Below are 21,593 nucleotides of genomic sequence, written 5' to 3'. Positions count from 1 at the left end.
TATGTTTGTTTAAGTGATGATTACCCTTTATTATTATACCCTAATCAGTTTTCAAAATTTTTATGACAATTAAAGAAAATTCTTAGAGGGCCGCAATTCCCCCACTCTACCCTAATCTGTGTTCTTATCAATCTTATTCTTTACATACTTTGTTCTGTGGTGGAAAATCAACATCTTTATCGTGATCAAGATGGCGAAAGGTACATACGCATAAGAAAACTCTCCCCAGATTTTAAAGCATATTAAAAAAACCTTCGGCTTATGGGCCTGTTCAGCACAACAGTTTAAATTTTAGAAATTCGCCTAGTTGTTAAAGTTAGTTTCTCATATTTGAGTTATCCACAAGTTGGAATCAGTTATAACCAAGGAACTGAACTGATATAAATAATAATAATAAATAAATAACTGAATATGAAGCGCGTAAAATATCCTTTTATAATTTTCTAGAGATTCTGAGGTCAATTGCTCTCTGTAAAAAGTTTCTACATAATTATATTAAATAGGTTAGAATATTACGTTTACCCAGTGATACTTCTAATGCGTATCAAAGCTCGTGCACTCTGACGGGGTGTGCGAAAACGAAAAATATAATGCGGAAGGTTGAAACGTTGATTTAACCGAATCGTCCTGTCCCCAACCTCACTGAAGCCCCTCAGGTGCACTTGTATGAAATGGGTTATATGAACCTGAATCTCTTCATCATTGGGAAAAATAATAATTGCTTCCGTGGTGATATTCAAGCGAGCATAATACTGCTGGCTGGTCACCTCTACCCACACGTTAGCAAGACGTATTTTGTTGTCGTCTGCTCGACGTTCTTATTAGACGTCAACTATCAGATCATTTAGCTTATCTGTTTTCTTATACATAGCTTTCTCCATGTTGATAACGATAAAGATGTTGGTTTGTACCACAGAACAGAGTAAAGGATAAAAAGTAAAAATCACTGGCAACAAGAGCACAACAACACGGCAACAAACAACACGGAATTATTAACGAACTATTTCCGGGTGTTTCATCTGATGTAAATGGTGTTTTTCGATATAGAAATGTTGTACTTTTTAAAAAGAAAGGTTAACAAAACGATTTCATACGAATATGATGTATTTTCAAATACGTTAATAAAAACTGCTTCATTTGATTTTATTACTTTCAATAGAAATTCATCGTCTCAATCTAGGTAGTTTGGAGCAACTAAAAACCTTATTAAACAAACTAGTTTTAACATCGTCTCTGGACTGACTTCATCAGACTTTATACAGGGTCGCTAAAAAGTATGGATACAGCTAAATATTTTCTAACGGTTTAGAAAAACACATTGAAATTTGAGAAACAGTTTACTTATTTTTTTATCAAAGTTCAGGCGGTAAGGAACTAACGATAGATAAAGACAACATTTCCAAGGCTAAAATAATTTACATTTTTCAAAATTTAATTAGTTCGATAGTTTTCGATTAAAATAAGGTATGCTTATATGTTACATCACAGAACTCAGAAAAAAATGCTCTTCTTCAATAAGGTACCTAAGCCAAATAAGGCCCGGTGCTTAAAAAGGCCCACCCTTAATTTTTCGTCTAAATTGTGAAGAAAATTAAAACCATCTAGCCTACGTTGGACCTCCAGCCATCTATCATCAATCATACAAGTTACTCCTAGATATGTCTTTTAGTTGACTGTAAATGGTGAATATGTTCTAAACTGATGCGTCATCGTGTTGGATGTTAAAATTAAATATTTCTAGTTACATATTAATACATGTTTTGAAGTTTCTTTACTTTTTTGTATTTTTTTGTGTTGTTTTATGTTTGTTTATTAAAGATTTTTTTCTTAACTTACTGTTAATTCGATTAATGAAAAATCCTATCTTAAATTTTAAATATGGGCCTTAACTAATGTCGAGTGGGCCTTATTTGGGGCTAGGAGGATCCAATAAAGACCCTTTGTGATATTTTATATTTATGTTAAAAACATTTAGAAAAATTAACAAAACAGGCATTTTTGTGGTACACATTGTTAAACACAAGTTCAATTTACAATTTTGATAATAAATCCAAATCTTTGCATATTTCAAAAAATATATAAAAATTTGTAAAAAGTAAGTGGGCCTTATTTGGCTAAGTTACCTCATATTAAATTTGACCCTTCTTGCCATTAAAACAGTGTAAAAGAGTGTTGTGTGCTGAACAAGCCCCAACAATTTTCAGTCACCGCTTGTAGCTTTACTAATGGCTCTGTTGATATTTTTGCTTCTCTCTGAGTGGTACTGTCATAAAATTCAATTAATAAATTACCTTCGTTTTGGAGCCTCCTATCGACCCCGGGCGAATAGACCCCGTTTCATAAAACCGTGTAAGAATTTTTGAAACACATCCATGAGAAACTAGCAACTGTCGAGAGATATCACAAGGCCGAACTCCCAATAGTGCAAGTTCGACTATCCTTCTTCGCACGCAATCAGGCAAAGGACGACCGTTCACAAACACTCCACCTAATTGGTTGACACCTGCTTGACCTGAAACAATAATTCCATGAGAAGATTTAGCCATTTAAAATCAAGAAACTCGACATTGCAAATCATATTTGCCTCAGTGATTACCACATAAGTTTAAAAACTTATTAGGTACATCTGCAGTTGGAGCGTTTTCAACTTTGCAGTACTAATATTATTCTTGAGGATGAATGCTTAGGCGTAATTATTAACGAATCAAGGCAGCACCTGCAGATCAAAGAGTGTCACTGCTCGTGTCGAGCCTCCCATGCACCAGGTGAATCGGCTCGTCTAATTATTATACAGATAATGACTTACAAGGAAATCATCGTAGATGAAGTCGGATAAAACCAAGTTTTGAAAATTCAGTCAATTTTTTACGAAAAAAATCGAAACTATTTGCTTTAACAGCAAAGACAACAATAACAAGTGCTGAATTCTTGTAATTAATTTGGTGTCATCGTGTAAGGACATAAATTCAGCCACAATCTGAAGTGACTGTCAGATGTGATCTTTACTGAAACCTGTTCTTACTACTGAAATCGATTTAACAAATTAACGTTAACCTCATTGTGATAATTGGGAAGATTGAAACACAGAAGATATATTTTAAATCACTAATTAGTTAGAACGTCACTGATGCCCTCTCCAGAAAAAGTAATCTTCCAAAAGTATAATTCGGTAATTGCACACAACTGCAAGCAATTTCCAGGTAAAAAAATCTAACGCAGCACAATTTTTCATGAATGATTTGGCAGGTGTTAGGAGCTGGATCACGCGAAAAGGATTTTAGCTGTTTAAAATGATTCACTTTCAAAATGTAATTCTCTGCGATAAAAAACACAAAAGTGTATTTTAATCATTTATGCAGAAGCAAAACATGAATAACTTCGAATGATTGCAGATGCTTGAAGCTTGTTCTTGAATTGTCCATCTTTGATTTATATTTTTGTTTTCATTGCGTGTGGATGTCAGAACCACTGATTTTGTTCACGTAATTGGATAAACATTATTTATAAATATTAATAAATGCCTTGGACAACGGCAGATGCTTGCTTGAAAATGTCTCTTACGTTTCAACTTAATCAAAAATTCATTGCAGTAATTAATTACAACGTCTCAAACACAAATTAGCGAACCGATAGGTTTTTTATACACAAACGTCCGAGGATCTATTAAATCTTATTATAAACTGTACAAAATTTATAACGAATGGTAATAAGAAACTGGAGTTTTTGTTCCTCTTCCACTTAACCTTTAGCACCATTTTAATGACACGATCACGGCGTAATATGCTGGAACACAATTCGAATACTTTTACTCTCCCTAGTGAACGTATACTACAAGCACAAAATTTCTTTAGATCTTCTTGTAAATGCGACTCTTGTAAATATAGTAATTACATTAGCACTGCGGACTATAATAAATCTTTTGATTAACTCCAACACAGTAAAGATAATTGTGTGGGTACTTATTTAAGAACAAAAACATTGCTAAACGTTAAAACGCTTCCTCTATCCGACTTCATACTATCCATAAATAAATGTGGAAAATTATATAAGGTAAGTGCCCATAAAGTAATAATTTGACGGGAATAAACTGAGCTTTTCTAAGAAGTATTCGTAATTATTGTTGCAAACTCTGAAATGAATTATAGAATATTTGAGAAGAAATTTAAGATAATTTAAAAATTTAGCCGAAAGTGAAAACTAAAAATAAAAAGTACGTTGTTTCTCACTGGTAATTTTATTTATTGTCATATTTTAACTACCATAATCAGGTGTTGAATTTACCATTTAACAGCCCACTCTCAACCTGTCAATGATAATCTTATTAGTTATTTAATACAGGGTCAACACTTTGAACTGCAGGGTACCCACATTTAACTCTTAATCCTTTAAAATACAATTTTGAACTCTTGCCATCTTTTTATGTCTTAAAGAAAACAAAAAGTCCAATTTTATTGGAGCTAATTTTATTGATTACAATTTTCAACACGGGATGATTTTCTTCCATCGTGCCTTCAAAATGATAATTTTGTAAAATTGCAGAGAAAAAATTATATAAAGAATAAAAAAACAAAAAACTGAATCAATATGAATTGCGTATTTATTCTATTACCTAGTATACCTAGTAGTTTTAACTTACCTGTGTGAGGCATAATTTGTCCGTTTCAAGCCCCTCCACCTGTAAAAAATCACGATTAGCTAAAAGACCAGCAATTCAAAACAGTTGGACGTAAATAAAGAAACAATATATTTTTCAGCGGTCGACAAGACAGATCGCTGGACATGTTTAGCGGCACCCCTCGTGGTACAACCACTCATATTGTAATAAAAGCTACGTCGAAAGCGTGACGAAGGGTCGTTAGTGCGCTTTGAGATGTAAATGTCGCCAAGGTGGGCCCCGATTAAACGAATTAAGCGTCCGCCGCTCACCTGTACCGTGCTATTTTACAGTCGGCACGGAACAGATTTGTGATACACAAATTCCAAACACGCTCTAGATATTTATGAGCTAATCTTATCGTTGGTAGCGACTCCACTATATCAATTAAACTAATATTCGACGACAATGGAAAAAATTTCACGTTTGCTGAAAACCATTTCATTGATACGATCGGGTTGTTCGTGATACCTTAATTATGCTGCAATGAATTGAAATTGAAACAAAGCAAAAAATATTTTTTGGCCTCCTGACATGTAAATGTCAAATTAACGTACAATTGACACCTATTGAAAGACTGTATTTACAGTCGCCTGAGCATTTTACGCACAGACGAGTGTAAAGTGACAGTTTTACCGCACTGCCAAAATTATCTTCATAGACTTTTATAAAAAAAAACTGTTTGTAAGATGATAACATTTTTAATAAAACGCTCTACACACAACCTTTCAATCTTAGAACTCTTTTTTCTTCACACCACTTTATAATTATAAACACATTGTACTGGGCTTCATACCTTGCTCGCGATTTTTCGGGCAATAGCTCGGTTGTAACATTTCCTGCAGCACTTCTGATTTCTGGTGGGGTACACATGGGGCTATTATCGCTCGACATTTTGAAGCATAAATTCACCAACAAGACAACAATAACAAAACTTTGTGTCTGAGACGTTTTTGCGTCTTTTTTAATTGTTTGACATTAGAGTGCATAGCCACCGTGATATTTAATGTCAAACGTATTTACTTGTATTAATTCTGAATTTTGTAGATTTTTGTTTAAACGTCGGCCAAAAAGCTTAATACAAATCTTGTGCGTTAACCATTTTACAGTGCTCAATTATTAAAGCACTCCGCTGCGCGTCGTGCTTCAAATTCATTTCGCACTGTAAAATGTAAGTTACCGCACACGAATGTAAATAACTATTACGATGGGCTCGCTGGGTGAATAACAAACAAGCAAATGCGTGCTACATGAAAAGTTTGATGCTTTCATACGGCTGGAAAAAACAACCCGCCTTATTTACAGAGACACCGCTCGATAAACCGACAATTTATTGCCCCAATTTGCTCTTTCACTTGTGTTCAGACAGCAAAGCTATAAATCAAAAATTAATCCATAATTTAAGAAAGACATTTCTGAAAAAAATTATTAGTTTTCAAAGAAATACCGAATGGTCACATTAAAAAAAATATAACTAGAAACTAAAGGGTGTACAAATTGTCAATCGTCAGATTTTTCAGTAATGAGATCCAGGTTTATACACAATTCCAAAAAATTAAAGGAACAAAAACCAAAAGAAAAAATTTTCCAAAATTTTTTGGTGATTTTTGAAAGGCTGTAACTCATCGAAAAATGGTCGTATCTAAATTAAGAAATGATACGTTATCACGCAATCCTAAGTAATAGCGTGAGAAAAAAATCTAAATTTTTTTGTTTTTGTTTTTGGTCCACGGACGTGGGGATGCATAGGGCGGATAGTATATTTATTCAGCTTATATTAATATTAATATAATGCGTTTTTCATATTCTCTTTATGTCAATTTGTCGCTGAGATATAATCCCCACTTATAAAGACCAAAAAAATATATATTGTTTTGTGCTATTATTTAGGATTGCGTCCTAATTGTAGTACAGAAAAAAAAATACTAGAAGATCTCAAAACTAGAAACGTAAAGCTTCAAAATGTTTTTTTGTAAGTCTAGATAAGACCATTTTTCGATGAGATACAGCCTTTCAAAAATCGCCAAAAAATTTAGGAAAATTTTTGTTCCTTTAATAAATCGAATAACGGTCCATATTTCATGTATAATCTCGATCTGAAACCAGCAAATTTACGATAGGAGATAGGTACCTTCCACCGGAGAAAAGATTATTAATTTTAAATTCAAAAGAAATCGAACACAGTTCAAATGACGCAAGATAATTAATGATTCAAATCTATAATTTTACAAGTAAAGGTTGCCAATATTTCATTGCTATTAACTGCCTTCATTTTGCAAGAACGGACTATATAATTTAGAACAAATTTGGATATTGAGTTGATCTTCTGGAAGTTGTTATACAAAGTGAATAAAAAAGCCAGAAGATCTCAAAACTAGAAACGTAAAGCTTCAAAATGTTTTTTTTTGTAAGTCTAGATAAGACCATTTTTCGATGAGATACAGCCTTTCAAAAATCGCCAAAAAATTTAGGAAAATTTTTGTTCCTTTAATTTTTTGGGGTAGCGTAGGTATTGTTCTTAGATCTAGTATTTACAGATTGCAAAAAATGGTGTCGGCACACCACAAGTGAAAAGAAATTGCACAGATTTAATACTTTAATAACATCTTCAAACTGACAAGCCATCATTATTTAAAAAGCTTTATTAGTCAATTTTAATAAATGCATATTATCTGCATGAAAACGCCAGTTCTTTTAAATGATAATTCTTTAGCATATTGGACCAGGTGGCATCGTTTAAAGACCGACAGGCAATTTGCAGATTGAAAAATTAATTAGCTGTAAATTTGAAGCAAAAGACTGCGGCTTTTAAAATACCAAATCCGTGTTGTAGAGGTTCGACAAAAAATCGAATAATTTTTTGTGACGTTTTATGAAATGTATTCTAAATTTGTAGTTTTATTAATCAACGAAGTGAAGTTTATTACTTACATCAAGTGGTATTACTCTGTTGCATCACTCACACTCTTACTGTATTATTATTTGTGGTATTGTAAGCAAAGGTTTAGCTAATCAGCTGTTCTACGGCTGATGTTTTAAGCACATTAACTAAAACTGTAAATCCGGACTCCCTAAGGGTAAAAATGCGTGATAGCCGATGCAAATGAGAGCTAACTACCAGAATAATTTGGCTCGAACACGTCGCGCTTGTGATTTTGATTTACATTAATTTCATATTTTTCAACATAAAACATAATCAATATTTAAATTATTCATGCATGCCCTTTTATACCCTTTATAAAATCACGGTTTTGCTTACGTGCGGGAGACGAAATTACAAATCAAAATTTTATGCGCTTGTTTAAAATATTGGATAAAAACCAGGATGATAGCATCTCAGCGCAAGCTGTCTTTTAATAGTGTAATTCAAGTTGGATCTGGGACCGCGGAGGTCCGGAGCCTGCCTCCTGATTATGATAATTATCAATAAGCAGAGCTAATCAAATATCAATCATAACAGAAATCAGAGGCGGTTAGACTGGCTACCTGTCTAAAGACGGGCTATAAATAATTCAATTATTGAAATGTCGTTACGGTGCGGCCACTCGACTACCAACTGGGTGGCTTCATTAGGACATTGTTATCATAACCGCTTTAATATTAGTTATTATAACGACGCACATTCCGCTCCCACAAATAAATTATCCAAATTATTAGGAATATGATTGCCGATTACGAAGACACCCTGCTGATTTCGGTGAAGGTTTTATCGGCGACCATGTGAGTTCCATTACGGTGTTTGTCGCTGATTATCTTCGCCTAATGCTCTCTCATAGACCGCCAGCACGATAATTACCCAAATTTTGAAACCGAAAACACATATTTCAATTTACTTTGGCGACTTTTCACATATATAAATCGAATAACGGTCCATATTTCATGCATAATCTCGATATGGAACCAAATTTACGATGAGAGATACCTTCCACCGGAGAAAAGATTATTAACTCAAAAGAAATCGAACACAGTTCAAATGACGCAAGATAATTAGTGATTCAAATCTATGATTTTACAAGTAAAGGTTGGCAATATTTCATTGCTATTAACTGCCTTCATTTTGCAAGAACAGACTATATAATTTGGAACAAATTTGGATATTGAGTTGATCTTTTGGAAGTTGTTATACAAAGTCAATAAAAAATGAGAAGTGAGCAACTGGGCTCAAATTTAAATAAATATTAACCACATCAAAGCGCTTTCTGTGACTAATACTACTAATACTACTTTGTCATTTATGTATGTTATTTAACGAAAATATTACTGAACAAGTTATTTTTTACGTAAAACTCATAAAAGTGAAAATACTTACATACATACTTTAAATAAACATTCTTACACATATGTTATTTGTTGCATTAATAATTTATTTATCCTCTCTACACTTACATCATAATTACTTGCATTATTCCAGTGTAATATTATTTATTACATTTTAAATTTAATATAAATTAAGAATTGTCAATTTACTCAATCAATTTTTAGATTAACATACATAATGAAATTTTTATTACTTCCAGCCATCTTATATTTAAAAGTAGGGTTTTTTGGTGCAGTCGGTGTGAAAAATGTGGCAATTTTTTGGTAACAATATGACTTTGAAATAAGCTATAGGCACAGTTAGGTAAAATAATTAAAACCCACATTCTTTATTGCCTAGTAAATGTAATTGTCGGCTAGAAATTCCCCGTGTGATAGTGGTGGCTTTGCTATATTGCGCCAACATAATAGAGGTCAACAATAAAATTAGCTAGGATATAAGGGCCTAAAGCAACTGGCTTTCCTATGAGTCGAAACATTAAACGCCGATTGTAAATTACTGGCATTGCCATTCATATAAGAAAATTGATGCATTCGCGTGAGTTTATGTGTTAAAAGAGAGGGTTATACGGGTTTTGCACGTTACTGTTTGTGCAGGTGAAATAACTGCTGTATTCATAACGCGAATTAAACGACATTGTGGTCATTCTATCGCTTCGAACATCTTAAATTATGCGCGAAATTTACATAAACATGAACTTAATTAATTCTTTCCCAGATTTCAGAGAGTTTTTGTACCGGTGGATTTAATGTGAGTATAGAGGTGAACAGATTACTCTCATTAAAAAAAAAACACTTATCCTAGTTATTAATTATTTTCTGATTCGTAAGTATATGTAAAATTTCCATTAATGAAATGAATAGATGTACCTACAGTAATTCCAAAATACACAGTGAGCGGCAAAATTATGAAATAATTTTACTTATAACATTGAATATATTTTGTTTTGATAAAAATGCTCGAACAGGTCAATTTAAAAAAAAATACACAATTCTCAACTTTATTTAAAATTGTTTTTTTTTAAATTATGGATTAAGTAGATATTTCACTTTTTAAATATTTTTATTAAAACTTTATGAAATATTTAATATTTTGGTGTTGTCATTTCGTCAATAAAGAGCTATCGAATAGCTTAGAAAATTAAGGCTTTCCATTAAAAAAAAATGGCGATGACGTTATTACTCAAAAAACAATAAGTGTAAAATTTTAAATGAAGATGACAATTGCGTATTTTTTTAAAAAGAAAATTGATCTGTTCCAGTATTTTTGCCAAAACAAAATATTTTTATCAGTTTTAATATAATTATTCCATAATTTTACCGTTCACTGTATAAATAAATTTTATTATTTTTAGCATAAAAATAAATTTACAAGATAACTAACTAATCATCTAAAATAATCTTGAAAGTATAAGGCAATTAAAAACGACAGTTTCAAGCTTTAGATAAATAGGAAATTTTTCGTCGTAAGTAATGTCGATCAGATGTTAGTTTTATTACTTTAGCCCGCATTAAACATAGCAAAAAGTCCGTCATTGTGGTTAGGAATTGTCATGGGTATTCTACGGGTAATAACTTTCGAGTAAGTATATCATTGAAAAACGTAGATCCAGTAGGCGGCAAATTCGAACCTTTTTCAAAATACCTAATACTTAACAAATAAGACATTTACGGTAGCAATAAAGGTCTTATAGTTACTTCTCAAAATAAAACATTTTCAATCTATTAATTTTTTAAATTTGTTTGATTTTACTTAAATATTTTGAAAAGATATAAATTTTTATTTAAAATTTGATTACATGTATTTTGAAAGTACATACAAGCATTAAATAGGTATATACTCGTATGTACCTAAATAAACCGACAACAACTTGGTATAACTAATATCTAAAAGTGTTGAATTTTAATCTTGCAATTACTTTTTTACTTTTGCTTCTTTAGTAATAAATATTAGTTGAGTATAATTTGTATAACTTACCTTAAATTAGTTAAAAATGGATTTTTATTAATTTGTATATAGGCCGCAGAAAGAAACTCTTTTAAACTATTGAAGAACAATTTCGAAATAAATTAATAAATTGATTGTTTATTAAATACTTTAATTTTTAACAAATCGTCCAGGAAATTCTTCTGATGCAATAAAATTAAAGTTATTAATACAGACATAATAGTGTAAGTATATGTAAAAGTATAAACTTTTCTTTTTTTTATCAATATTTTAGGTCCACCTACCTATTAAAATTGTGAATAATTTAAATCATGTATGAGTATGTAGGTAGGTATAGTAATTAATGTTTGTGTTTGAAATCCGAGTTTGAAATAAAAAAGAAAAAAAAACTTTTTACAATGTATAAATCATATAATAAATTGTAGATTGCCAAATGTTCTCAAATGAGTTATGTTCAAAAAATTCCAAATATGTATGTACAGTCGTCAGACACAAAAGTCTTCATAGAGGCAGTTATTTCAGTAATTTTATGACATGTTTATTTCAAATATTTTTCATTAGGTAGGTATATTGATTTTTTGCTTTAATTGTTTTAACAAAAAATATTTAGATTAAAAACTGAAATTATCGTGTATTCGTAATTTCCTTTTGAATGTCTTAGTAGTAACACCAAAATTTCGCACTGTATGAACACTTTCGTGGCTGACTGTATAACAAAATTAAACTAAAAAACTGCAAAATGGTAAAAATTCTAAAATCGGTAGGTACCGCATTTAATAAATAAAATAAAACTAGATATTTAAAAACGTTCGGTAATATAATATGAAAACTGACGCCACATCCCACATCTTCAAAGTTGGTTCTTTAACAAAATTCCAAATATCCTTAATTCCTAATCATACCTGAAGTGCGTGTGTAAGTCCTTCAAGTGCCGCGGATGTGTCCAGTCGACGTCGGGATTCCGCCGAAACCGACTTAACAGGACGATGACGACACTGTTGACATTAACGGCGTGCGACGTCCACGCTACTGGTGTCAGCGGTCACTTGTGTCGGTCTTCTGTGAAGCATGTGCGTGTGAGGGTCGAAACATCCCGCCCCTTCGCAAGTTCAAGTTTAGTTTTCAGTCACGATCCGGTCTTCAGATACGTTCAGCTATAGACCTCGATGCTATCTCGATTAACGGAAACCAAGCAAGGGATTAATTAGCCGTTAGCGGCATTGCCACAAACGACATGCACAATTTTCATCCAGATAACACAACCAAATAAACGACGAAATTTCCCATGAGAAACCAAATTTACTAAAAAAATTATCACGAGCGATCGGCTGTGTAATGATTCTAATAATTTTAATTTCGTCTCTTTTAATTTGCCATCAACTGTGATCAGATACGATCTTTGGTGCAAGCAAAAATTGCTAGAAATAGATCAATCAGTTGATTTAGTAAATGGAGAGAAGGCTGGACTGAAAACTAAATGTGAACCGGAGCTTTGAAGAGCTTATATGAAAGCTCTCTGAGCCAATGCGTGATAACAAGGGGCACGCGCGACCAATCAGCGTCTGAGCTGCCAGACAGATGGACCAATAACATTTTGCTGTTAATTTAGCCCCAAGGTGGCACGCGCTTGCCCTTATTGCTGACTTCCCATGACGCAGACGCTTCTTCACACGCTTCTTGCTGTCTTCCATGCTTTATAATCATCGTGTTTGGTCAACGGCCGCCACCTAGGAGATAATTTAGATGTTAAGAGGATAAAATGTTCTTAGTCACGTTCGTTTCATAAATTGGATATTATGGAAGCGTTATCAGTAGACGAAATATGTAGACGGAAATACGTAAATGGTTTTGCTCATAATTAACAGCGCAACAAACCCAGTTTGTGTCCTTTTATTGATTTTAGTAGATACATAGGAATACAAATTTTTATGTTTATAATTTTACTGCAATTGTTGATTTTACAGGACTAAATACGAGTACTTGCAAAAATTTTCTAAAATAGATACATCTTATTTAAAATAGCTAGGAACATTACGAGAACTTTTTTCAAGTTGGTAATATCGAAAAAATCTTTATAACTACACAAAAAAGCGACTACTTCAGTCTTCACAAAAATGACTTAGACATTTACCATGATGTTATAGGTATACAAAATTTTTCATACGATTCTTGTAATAGTAGGTACAATCAGTGTAGAAAAGAATGTCCTCCTAATAAACCGCGCGGACCCTTAGAGGCCACAACAATAAATCTTTTCCTTTGTAAACCTCATTTCTTATTCAACAGTATATTTAGTTTGAAGTGAAGCTCAGTTACCGATTTTGCTTTCAATTGAGTAAATAACATATTATTTTAAAAGATTCACAACTTTATATTATTAAAAATTAAATTTAAAATAATATTTTAATTGACCTTTAATTAGTTATTTATTTACTAAGATAACAAGTAAATGCAATTTTAAATGGCAAAATTTAATAAACAATATTATTAGAAATACCTAATAAAAACTATCTATTACTATAAAATAAAATCAAATCTAACCAGTGACTATTTAATATAATTCCTTATTGTTTCAGTTTTAGCTCAGAGATTCAAAAAACAAGTTGAAAGATGAAAATTTTATCTGCATACATTCAAAATCTCCATTTTTAATCCACTTTTACATTTTAACATTTAGCTTTCTTAAAATGAAACAGTAGAAAACAGACAAATCACAAACTCTAGAATAACAGAAAAAATAAATTAAATGAACAGACGGCAGCGTTGATGATATTGATATTAAAGCAACAAAAAAATTGTGTTTCGCTAAAAAAAAAGTCTAAAATTGGCATCGCTATATAAAGTAGTTATTTTTGTTACAAGTACCAAAAATACAGTTTCTGCGGACAAATCGTTGCTGTTTCGGAATAGCAGATGAGTTCGCAAAAACGTTTTTGATATACGTCGTGTTACAAACAACATTTTTTGTTAAAGCTTCCAAAAAACAAATTCACATCTTTTATTAAGTACTTATTTAAAAAAAAAATCGACACCACAGTAACCAAATTGACTTTTTTGTTCGAAAAAATTCTATTTTGGGTACATACTCAATACCTAAAATAACCATTTTACATACTATTTTATTAAGTCCGGAAAAGACGCATTTCAGGGACTCAGATAAGTTAATAAAACAGCTATTTTCGAGGGCCTAGGTATACATAAAATACATTTTTTCTAAGAAAAACTGAATTCAGTACTGTAATTTTCAAAAAAGAAATAGTGCTTCCTTTTTATTGTGGGGCCCATAATTAATAAGTTTACTTTTATTTTTAATTGCCATTGAAAACGACGATGTTACTGGTGTGGGTAGTAATTAAAAAAACATTGGAAGAACCTGATGACAGTCATCCAACCTCTTGGTCAAATTTTGTTGACAATGTCCCTAATGACCTCACGGTCTTTGCCTATCCGCCGATGGCGTGCGGAAAATTCTTCTAATAGCTGTTTCTGCACTCCGGTAGAAGCGTCCGTCCCTAATTCATTCTATTTTTCGTCAGATATCACGAAAAAATAATTATAAGCTCCATCTCCCATGGAAAAAACGTATACAGGCAAGCAGACGTAGATTTGTGTGTCATTAGTGCAAGATTTGGCAGATGCACGAGAAAGCCGCACGCGCATTTTTCGAGAAACGTGTCAATCGCCTGAAGAATTCTCCCCAGGACGTCGCCCATCCGCCCATCAGTCTTGTCTCAATTAGCTCCATTCAAGCCCATAAAACCGCTTTTTTATTAATGAGCCAGGTAACAAAGTTGCATGGAAGTTAACGCCGATCGCTTTAATTTTATAACTTTTTACAACTTCATTGCTTATCCTTTTCAATTACACTGATTGCGGGTTTATTAGCCCCGAGAGCGGGTAATCGGTCATGTAGAACAGCAGCCGCGCTTGCGGTCGCGCTACACCGACTCCATTTATACCCTCAAACATGTCAACATTTGCCAAACAGGCCATTATCACCGAATAATGCGGAATGTGACTCCAGAGGCCCGGAGTAATAAAGAAATATCCACCCCTGTGGCCGCCAGCAATTAGCCCCTTTAACCTTGGAGATAACGGCAGATGTGAGTCGCGTGCGACAATTTTCCAAAAATTGAAAAAATAAATTAAGACGGTTTGAGACACGAACTGAAACCTACGAGCAAACATTTTTATACACTCATATTTTAGCAGGTACATTATCTAATCTTGATAGTTCCTTAATTAAGATATAATTTAAGTAGAGCTATAATAGCAACATGTTAATCTTGATCTCAAATTAAATACATTTTTACTGCAGGAGCGGACTGTCCTTCAGGTGAAGAAGGGATGTGTTTACTTTTTAGGCGGTGATTTTTGACTGATAAGCTGCACCCGGCTCGTGTTATTACAGAGCACGAGTCAGCGACTCGCTTTAATAAATTTCACGCAAAAAATACGTCAATCTGGTCCAGTAATTGCATCAAATCAAAAGCCACTAAATAAAACATTGCGCACTTGCTGTCAGCACCCCATCGCCAATAATTCAGAACCACCATCCGTAACCACAGCACGTTGTCACTTCATTTCAAATGAGTTATGAGAAGTGTACATCTGTGGGTGGTATTACCGCTCCTGTTACTGATTAGATTTTTGATGAAGATTTCAGCTCTTCTACTTGTTACGAAGGATAATAGGAAAACTTTCACAGATGAGAAAGTGCTGTTTGGTAAACATGATACGACGGTCAATGGGTTTCAGTCATGTGGTAATAACACCGTAATTAATCCATGCCGGATTAAATAAAACCGATATTATTGTTTACAATTTGAAATTGTAGAAAAGCCTGTGCTTAGTGGGTAGGAGACCGTCCTGCACACCTGACGGGTGTAATTGGGAAATGAGGGTTATCGGAACATCTTTGACAATTTATTATTTAGGTACACGCATTGTAATTAATTACAATTACGTATTTAGGGCCGAATAGACAACGGAAAACTCATACAAATTTGTACGTACTAATTAATTCCAATGAAATTTCATTTATTTCCTTTAATTACATTTCACGACTTCTAATTAAAATTTATTTGCGTAGAAGATTACCTACAATGCTATTTTATTGCAAAAATCGTTAAGCTCTACATAACTCGAGGTCAGATAATCTGCACAAGTTAATTATTATAATGCTGTTCCTTCTGTTGCATAAAATAAACTCCCATTTCTTTCTAACAACCCCATTACAAATTATTCTAACGGTCTTAAACAAATGTTGAATATATTCTTTCCGCATTATTAATAAACGAATAGCGAATAGCTCTATAAAATAGGATGAGTATGTAAAAGTGTAGCTCTTTTTGTCAGTTTACAGAAGATTTAATCCTGCTTTTTAAATAACCGATTTGGCCAAAAGCTCTCTTACCTACATAGTGCAAAAAATATTTTTTGTATCAGACAAAATTTCAGATAATAAATATTCATTCATCAAAATGTGTTCTCCAGCGAAATATTACGCCTCGTGGTAAAGGCATTATTTCACTGACAGCTATGTTGAAAGCGAGATGGTCATTGATGACTTGTGAATTGCTACGACCACTGACAGGTGAGGCTTTATATTCCTCCAGAAAGTGAATGGATGGATAAAATTTCGTTTCTTCTCTTTATCAATCAAAATTATTATTGAAAGAAATTTTCTATTTAATAAATTAATCAAAACAAAAGTCGATGTCTGCTGTCTGGCGCGTTCATTAGAAACCGGGTTAAACATTTTTTGAAGAAAACATGTAGTTGTTACCGTATTTCATTGGGAGTAACTGCAAATGAAAGCCACTCTAACAGTTTCCTTTAGTTTAAACCACTTACTGAATAACAATTTACTTAGATTACTGATTGCATTTAAATATAATTTCAACTAAATTGATTGGCCCCTATACCTAAAAGCAATACTTTTTACTAGGAAAAAAAATATTTTCTCATTTGTTGTTATCACTTAATTGGTCACACCTGCAAAAGCAAATCAAAGTATTTAAAGTAAATAAATAAATCTTTATAAGTTTGAAAGTTTTAATCCAGTCTTAATTAATCCACTTTTTAAATTTTAATAAATAGAATTTTTTAATAGTTCTATATTTTCCACTATTTTTATGGCCCCTCTGTTAATATTAAAACAGTTGTAGTTTATAAATTCATTAAGTTAAATCGTACATTATGTAAATTAATGACTTCATAAAAGTTGCTCATTAGCACACTTTGTTCATCACTTCCAATTCAATTATGGATAATCACAATTCAGGAAATTTGTTATTAACTTAAGTTAAAAAATTGAGACCACTTAAGAAACGTATTTTTTACAATTTACCCCAATCGGGCCGACATCGTGATTTATTATTTCTGACCTAAAATAGCTCATGATTTATGCAATTTATTTATCACGAGTCAATTTTCAATTAGAATAATTGACGTCGGTGAACGTAATATTTACGAAATGATTCCGTTACGATACCATTGTTATTGTTAAATTTTATTCCACTAAAGGAAACCTCCAGGAATATGTAAAGATAAGTCGGGTGAAAGTACTTTGAAACAGACCTAGTTACCAAATACAAGACCTCGAGCCCAATTACAACAAAAGAGATCATTTCGTGATTGATGATAAAACTCTGTACGCATCCTTGGCAAAGAGGACATTTTTTGTAATCAAAGTAGTGTATCGTGCATTGTTATGTAATTATAATAATGTCAGTTTATGTACTTCCGCTAAACTAAACGTTTAGTATCTGAAAAAATATTTGCTGACACTTTCTAATACCGCTTGATCATTATTTCCATTGTAGAAAAACTGAAACGGCAGTGACAAAAATCATGCCCTCTCGTGAAAATTAACACTTTGTCATTTTGTTGGTTATTGCTCGTCACACCTGTCATGCGTCAAAAGCTGAAATGATACACAAAAGCTCATCGCTCTCATGAAAATAAAATATCGCCCACCTGCAAACTCTTAATGCAAAATAATCTGGAATTAGTCCTTCGTCCTTCGCAAGCCCACAATAAAATTAATCTTGAAAATTAAACCATTAGTTGATAATTTGAAACGAAGCTTAACGATTGTCTCAAATTTACACCTGCAATCATTTTTCACTACCACTATAAAACTTTTTACGATTTTTTTCAGCAGTCGCGATAATTTGCTTATCAGCGCCTTAAATTTTATGTTATCTCAAACTCGCCACCGAAATATTTGCGCGGCCACACAATTCAAAACTTAAATTTTCTTGCAAGTGAAACGATAAGTTTCACAAGACAATTTGTTGCGGTAATTACTTTAATTGCCTCTGGTAGAAACATTTTACTTCAGTTATACGAGAAGTTATTTCAGAGATAAACTCCGATTTAAAAATTATTATTCGGAATGCTACACCCTTAATGGCTAGAGAAGCGTTCTTGAAACTTAATTACCGATTTTGATTTCGTAAAAGAGGAATATTAATGGAAAGAAAGTATGATCGTGCAGGTGAATGTGAACCAGAATTTATGTTAATTCTCCTCGAGAAAAAGTTAAAAAGAAAAAATCCTTACATAAAACCTTGCTCTTAGCACTTTTCATACCTTGGCGCTAATATCCGAATGCAACTTTTTTTTATAACAGGTCCAGGAGTAACATCAGCCCCTTTAAACAGTAAACAACATTCTAATCACGTTTTCAACTTTTACTCACCGTTTTATAAAAATCCTACAATAAATTATACAAACACCTACGGTCAATTATTTTCCACTGTACTTTACTTTTATATCAAATTAGAGAGAGTCTAGTTCACTTGCATAATTCATAACATAACGAATTTTATGTAAAATGATTTTTAAGGACGTTGCCCCAGTAAAATCACGCATCGTTTCAATTTTAAATTCGAAAATTAGACTAATTAACGTTCACATTTTTAAGCAATTACAAAGTATAATTCCAACTTTTTTCACCAAATAATTACACGGATCTATTGGTAGAGTTAACGAATTTGGAAGTAATTAAGATAAGAATAAATCATAATAATCGATCGTTATATATAGAAAAAAAGTTCTAGATTTTATTTAAATTTTTATTACGTTGTAAATGTAGGTCTGCTAGTTATTCAAATTAGGCAAACTAATCAATAAATGCGAGTAGGTAATACATGTTATGACTGAAGACGTGAATAAATTATATTAAGACTAACATAACGTTTCAAAATATCATTAATCAATTATTACGCGTAAAGTATGTAGTTCAGAGTTTTCTTTTTCTGTTAATCACACATTTACTTTTCCCATGATGATTACTTGTTCCTTCATAACAGTCATTACTGCACAAAGTGCATAATAACATTCATCTTTATAGAATGTAGTGTAAATACTTTTTTTTTGGTACTCTAAAGTAAAGTGATTTATAATTTGAATTATTTATTTATTTAAAATACCAGAAGGAAAGTAGTAGGATATATTTTCCACTTGTCCTACATTTGAAAATTTTTGAGTATTAAATATCAAGTGTTTGTTTATCTTGAGCGAAATATAGCAGCACCTAATAAAGTCGGAATCTAAAAAAATATTGCATAAGAAGATTTAACGGATGTGGAAGTGAAACCCTCTGGTGGTGAACGACTGTTACACATGAGAAAGTACGTCTACGGTACCATATAAAAGCCTCCGGCGCGGCTTCTACGGCACAGAGCCTTCCACATCTCCAATCATGAAGGCCTTGGTGAGTACTGGATCGTCCTAGTGCAGTGATCTAGTGATTTAGTGATTAAAAAATAGTGAATCAACGTCAACGTGAAGTGAACAAATTAAAGGATTACCGATTAATTTGTGTGTAATGCGTTGATGTTTGTTCACTGTTTCTTTTTTTAATTTTTCTGATTGGTTTGATTGGATTTTTGTTTTGTTTAGATTGTATTGAGCGCTGTGTGCCTGTGCGTGGCTCTAGCTGCTGAGCCTGAAAAGAAAGAGGCAACGCAGGAGACCAAGAAACAGGATAAACGCGGGCTCATCGGGCTCGGCGATCATGGAGGATTTGGTGGCGGAGACTTGGGTGGACATGATTTCGGAGGCGGTGGTGGAATTGAGCTCGGTGGCGGCTTCGAAGGCGGCCACGGCGGTGGCGGCTTCGAAGGTGGCCAAGGCGGTTTCGAAGGCGGCCATGGTGGTTTCGAGGGTTTCGGGGGCGGTGGCGAACACGAGCACCACCACCACGAACATGTAAAAACCGTAGTGGTAGAAAAGAAAGTCCCAGTGCCTTACACTGTGACCAAGCACGTACCCTACACTGTGGAAAAGAAAGTACCCTATGAGGTTAAAGTACCCGTCCCACAACCCTACACTGTAGAAAAGAAAATCCCTGTGCCAGTCAAGGAGTACATCAAAGTACCCTACATTGTCCCACAACCCTATGAAGTCATCAAGAAGATCCCCTACGAAGTCAAAGTACCAGTGCCAAGACCCTACGAAGTCAAAGTCCCCGTTCCCCAACCCTACACTGTCGAAAAGAAAGTCCCAGTTCCAGTCAAAGTGCCCGTACCACAGCCCTATACCGTCGAAAAGAAAGTTCCGTATCCAGTCAAGGTAGAAATCCCAGTCCCACAACCCTACACCGTGGAGAAAAAGGTCCCTTACGAAGTTAAGGTTCCTGTGGATAGGCCCTACCCCGTGCACGTACCCAAACCATACCCAGTCACTGTAGAAAAACACATTCCATACCCAGTCGAAAAGCCAGTACCTTACGAGGTTAAAGTACCAGTCGACAAGCCTTACCCTGTCGAAGTACCCCATCCTGTACCATACCACGTTAAAGTGCCCGTTCCTCAACCCTACACTGTTGAGAAGAAGGTGCCAGTAGAAATCGAGAAACCCGTACCCGTACCCGTGAAGGTACATGTAGATAAACCATACCCTGTTTACAAAGAGATTCCATACCCCGTAGAAAAACCAGTACCCGTTCCTGTGAAAATCCCCGTGCACGTACCCGTTAAGGTCCACCATCACCACCACCACGAAGAATCTGGTGGCGGTTTTGAAGGATCTTTCGGCGGAGGGTACCATCACTAGTTGTTGTTAGCTCGTTATTAATTGTTATGTAATTGCTATTTTTATACTTGTGCTTGTTAAATTTCATTTCGACATTTGCTCAAATTGAATCATTTCCTCATTAAAATCATAAAGCGTGCAGTATTATTACTTAGAAACTGTGTTAATTAGTATAATTTATCTACTTTTATAATAAATCATTTCTACGTACGACTGCGTTTTATTTTTATTGGCGATATTTACTAGAGCAACCAACAGCATGTGTATATCGAGAAAGCGCCGCTTTAAATCGAAAGTATTATTACTTAATTAGTAATCTGGTGTTTATAATCATACACATTAGTGAATATAGAAAGTTCACATTCAGATTCTAGAACAAATGTTTGGCTAATGCGTATTTTTCAACACAACCTGTGTACTCTGATTTAGAACAGTTACGGAGAAAGTAGAAAAGAAGAGGATGGTTATTCAACAACGTCTACTCGTATTGACTACTATTACAGCACACGATTCCGCGATCAATTTAGAAACTTGATTCATGCCATTCTTCACTTTTAACAATTACTCAGACAAACCCTGAAAACTTAAAATTTATGTAACAACTATTACTCAGCAGCAAAAGCGTCG

At 33.4% G+C, this 21,593-nt stretch overlaps 2 protein-coding genes across 3 annotated transcripts in view; one reads left to right on the top strand and one right to left on the bottom strand.

Moving 5' to 3' along the window:
- Nucleotides 1–12,215, bottom strand: part of LOC123010767 (paired box protein Pax-1) — a 17,812-nt gene extending 5,597 nt beyond the window's left edge. Inside the window, exons 1-3 of one of the 2 annotated variants that reach the window (XM_044407870.1) lie at nt 11,822–12,215; nt 4,637–4,675; nt 2,292–2,512 (exon numbers count right to left, since the gene is read on the bottom strand). In XM_044407870.1, the coding sequence (XP_044263805.1) occupies nt 2,292–2,512; nt 4,637–4,649 (234 nt within the window). In that variant the 5' untranslated portion in view covers nt 4,650–4,675; nt 11,822–12,215. Of the gene's footprint in view, nt 1–2,291; nt 2,513–4,636; nt 4,781–11,821 lie in introns of those variants that run through there. The other variant, XM_044407871.1, reaches the window with a different exon arrangement.
- Nucleotides 12,216–19,498: 7,283 nt separating this feature from the next.
- On the top strand, nt 19,499–21,176 carry LOC123010676 (proline-rich protein 4). Its single transcript, XM_044407746.1, has 2 exons — nt 19,499–19,644; nt 19,833–21,176. Exons 1-2 carry the CDS (start codon nt 19,633–19,635, stop codon nt 20,985–20,987), a joined length of 1,167 nt encoding a protein of 388 aa, XP_044263681.1. The 5' UTR covers nt 19,499–19,632; the 3' UTR covers nt 20,988–21,176.
- The last annotated feature ends 417 nt before the right edge of the window (nt 21,177–21,593 follow it).

Source organism: Tribolium madens, unplaced genomic scaffold (genome assembly GCF_015345945.1).
Source record: "Tribolium madens isolate multiple individuals breed KSU strain unplaced genomic scaffold, Tmad_KSU_1.1 Scaffold_91;HRSCAF=231;Tcas5.2_LG7, whole genome shotgun sequence".
Lineage (NCBI taxonomy): Eukaryota > Metazoa > Arthropoda > Insecta > Coleoptera > Tenebrionidae > Tribolium > Tribolium madens.
This window is presented reverse-complemented; position numbering and strand designations above follow the sequence as displayed.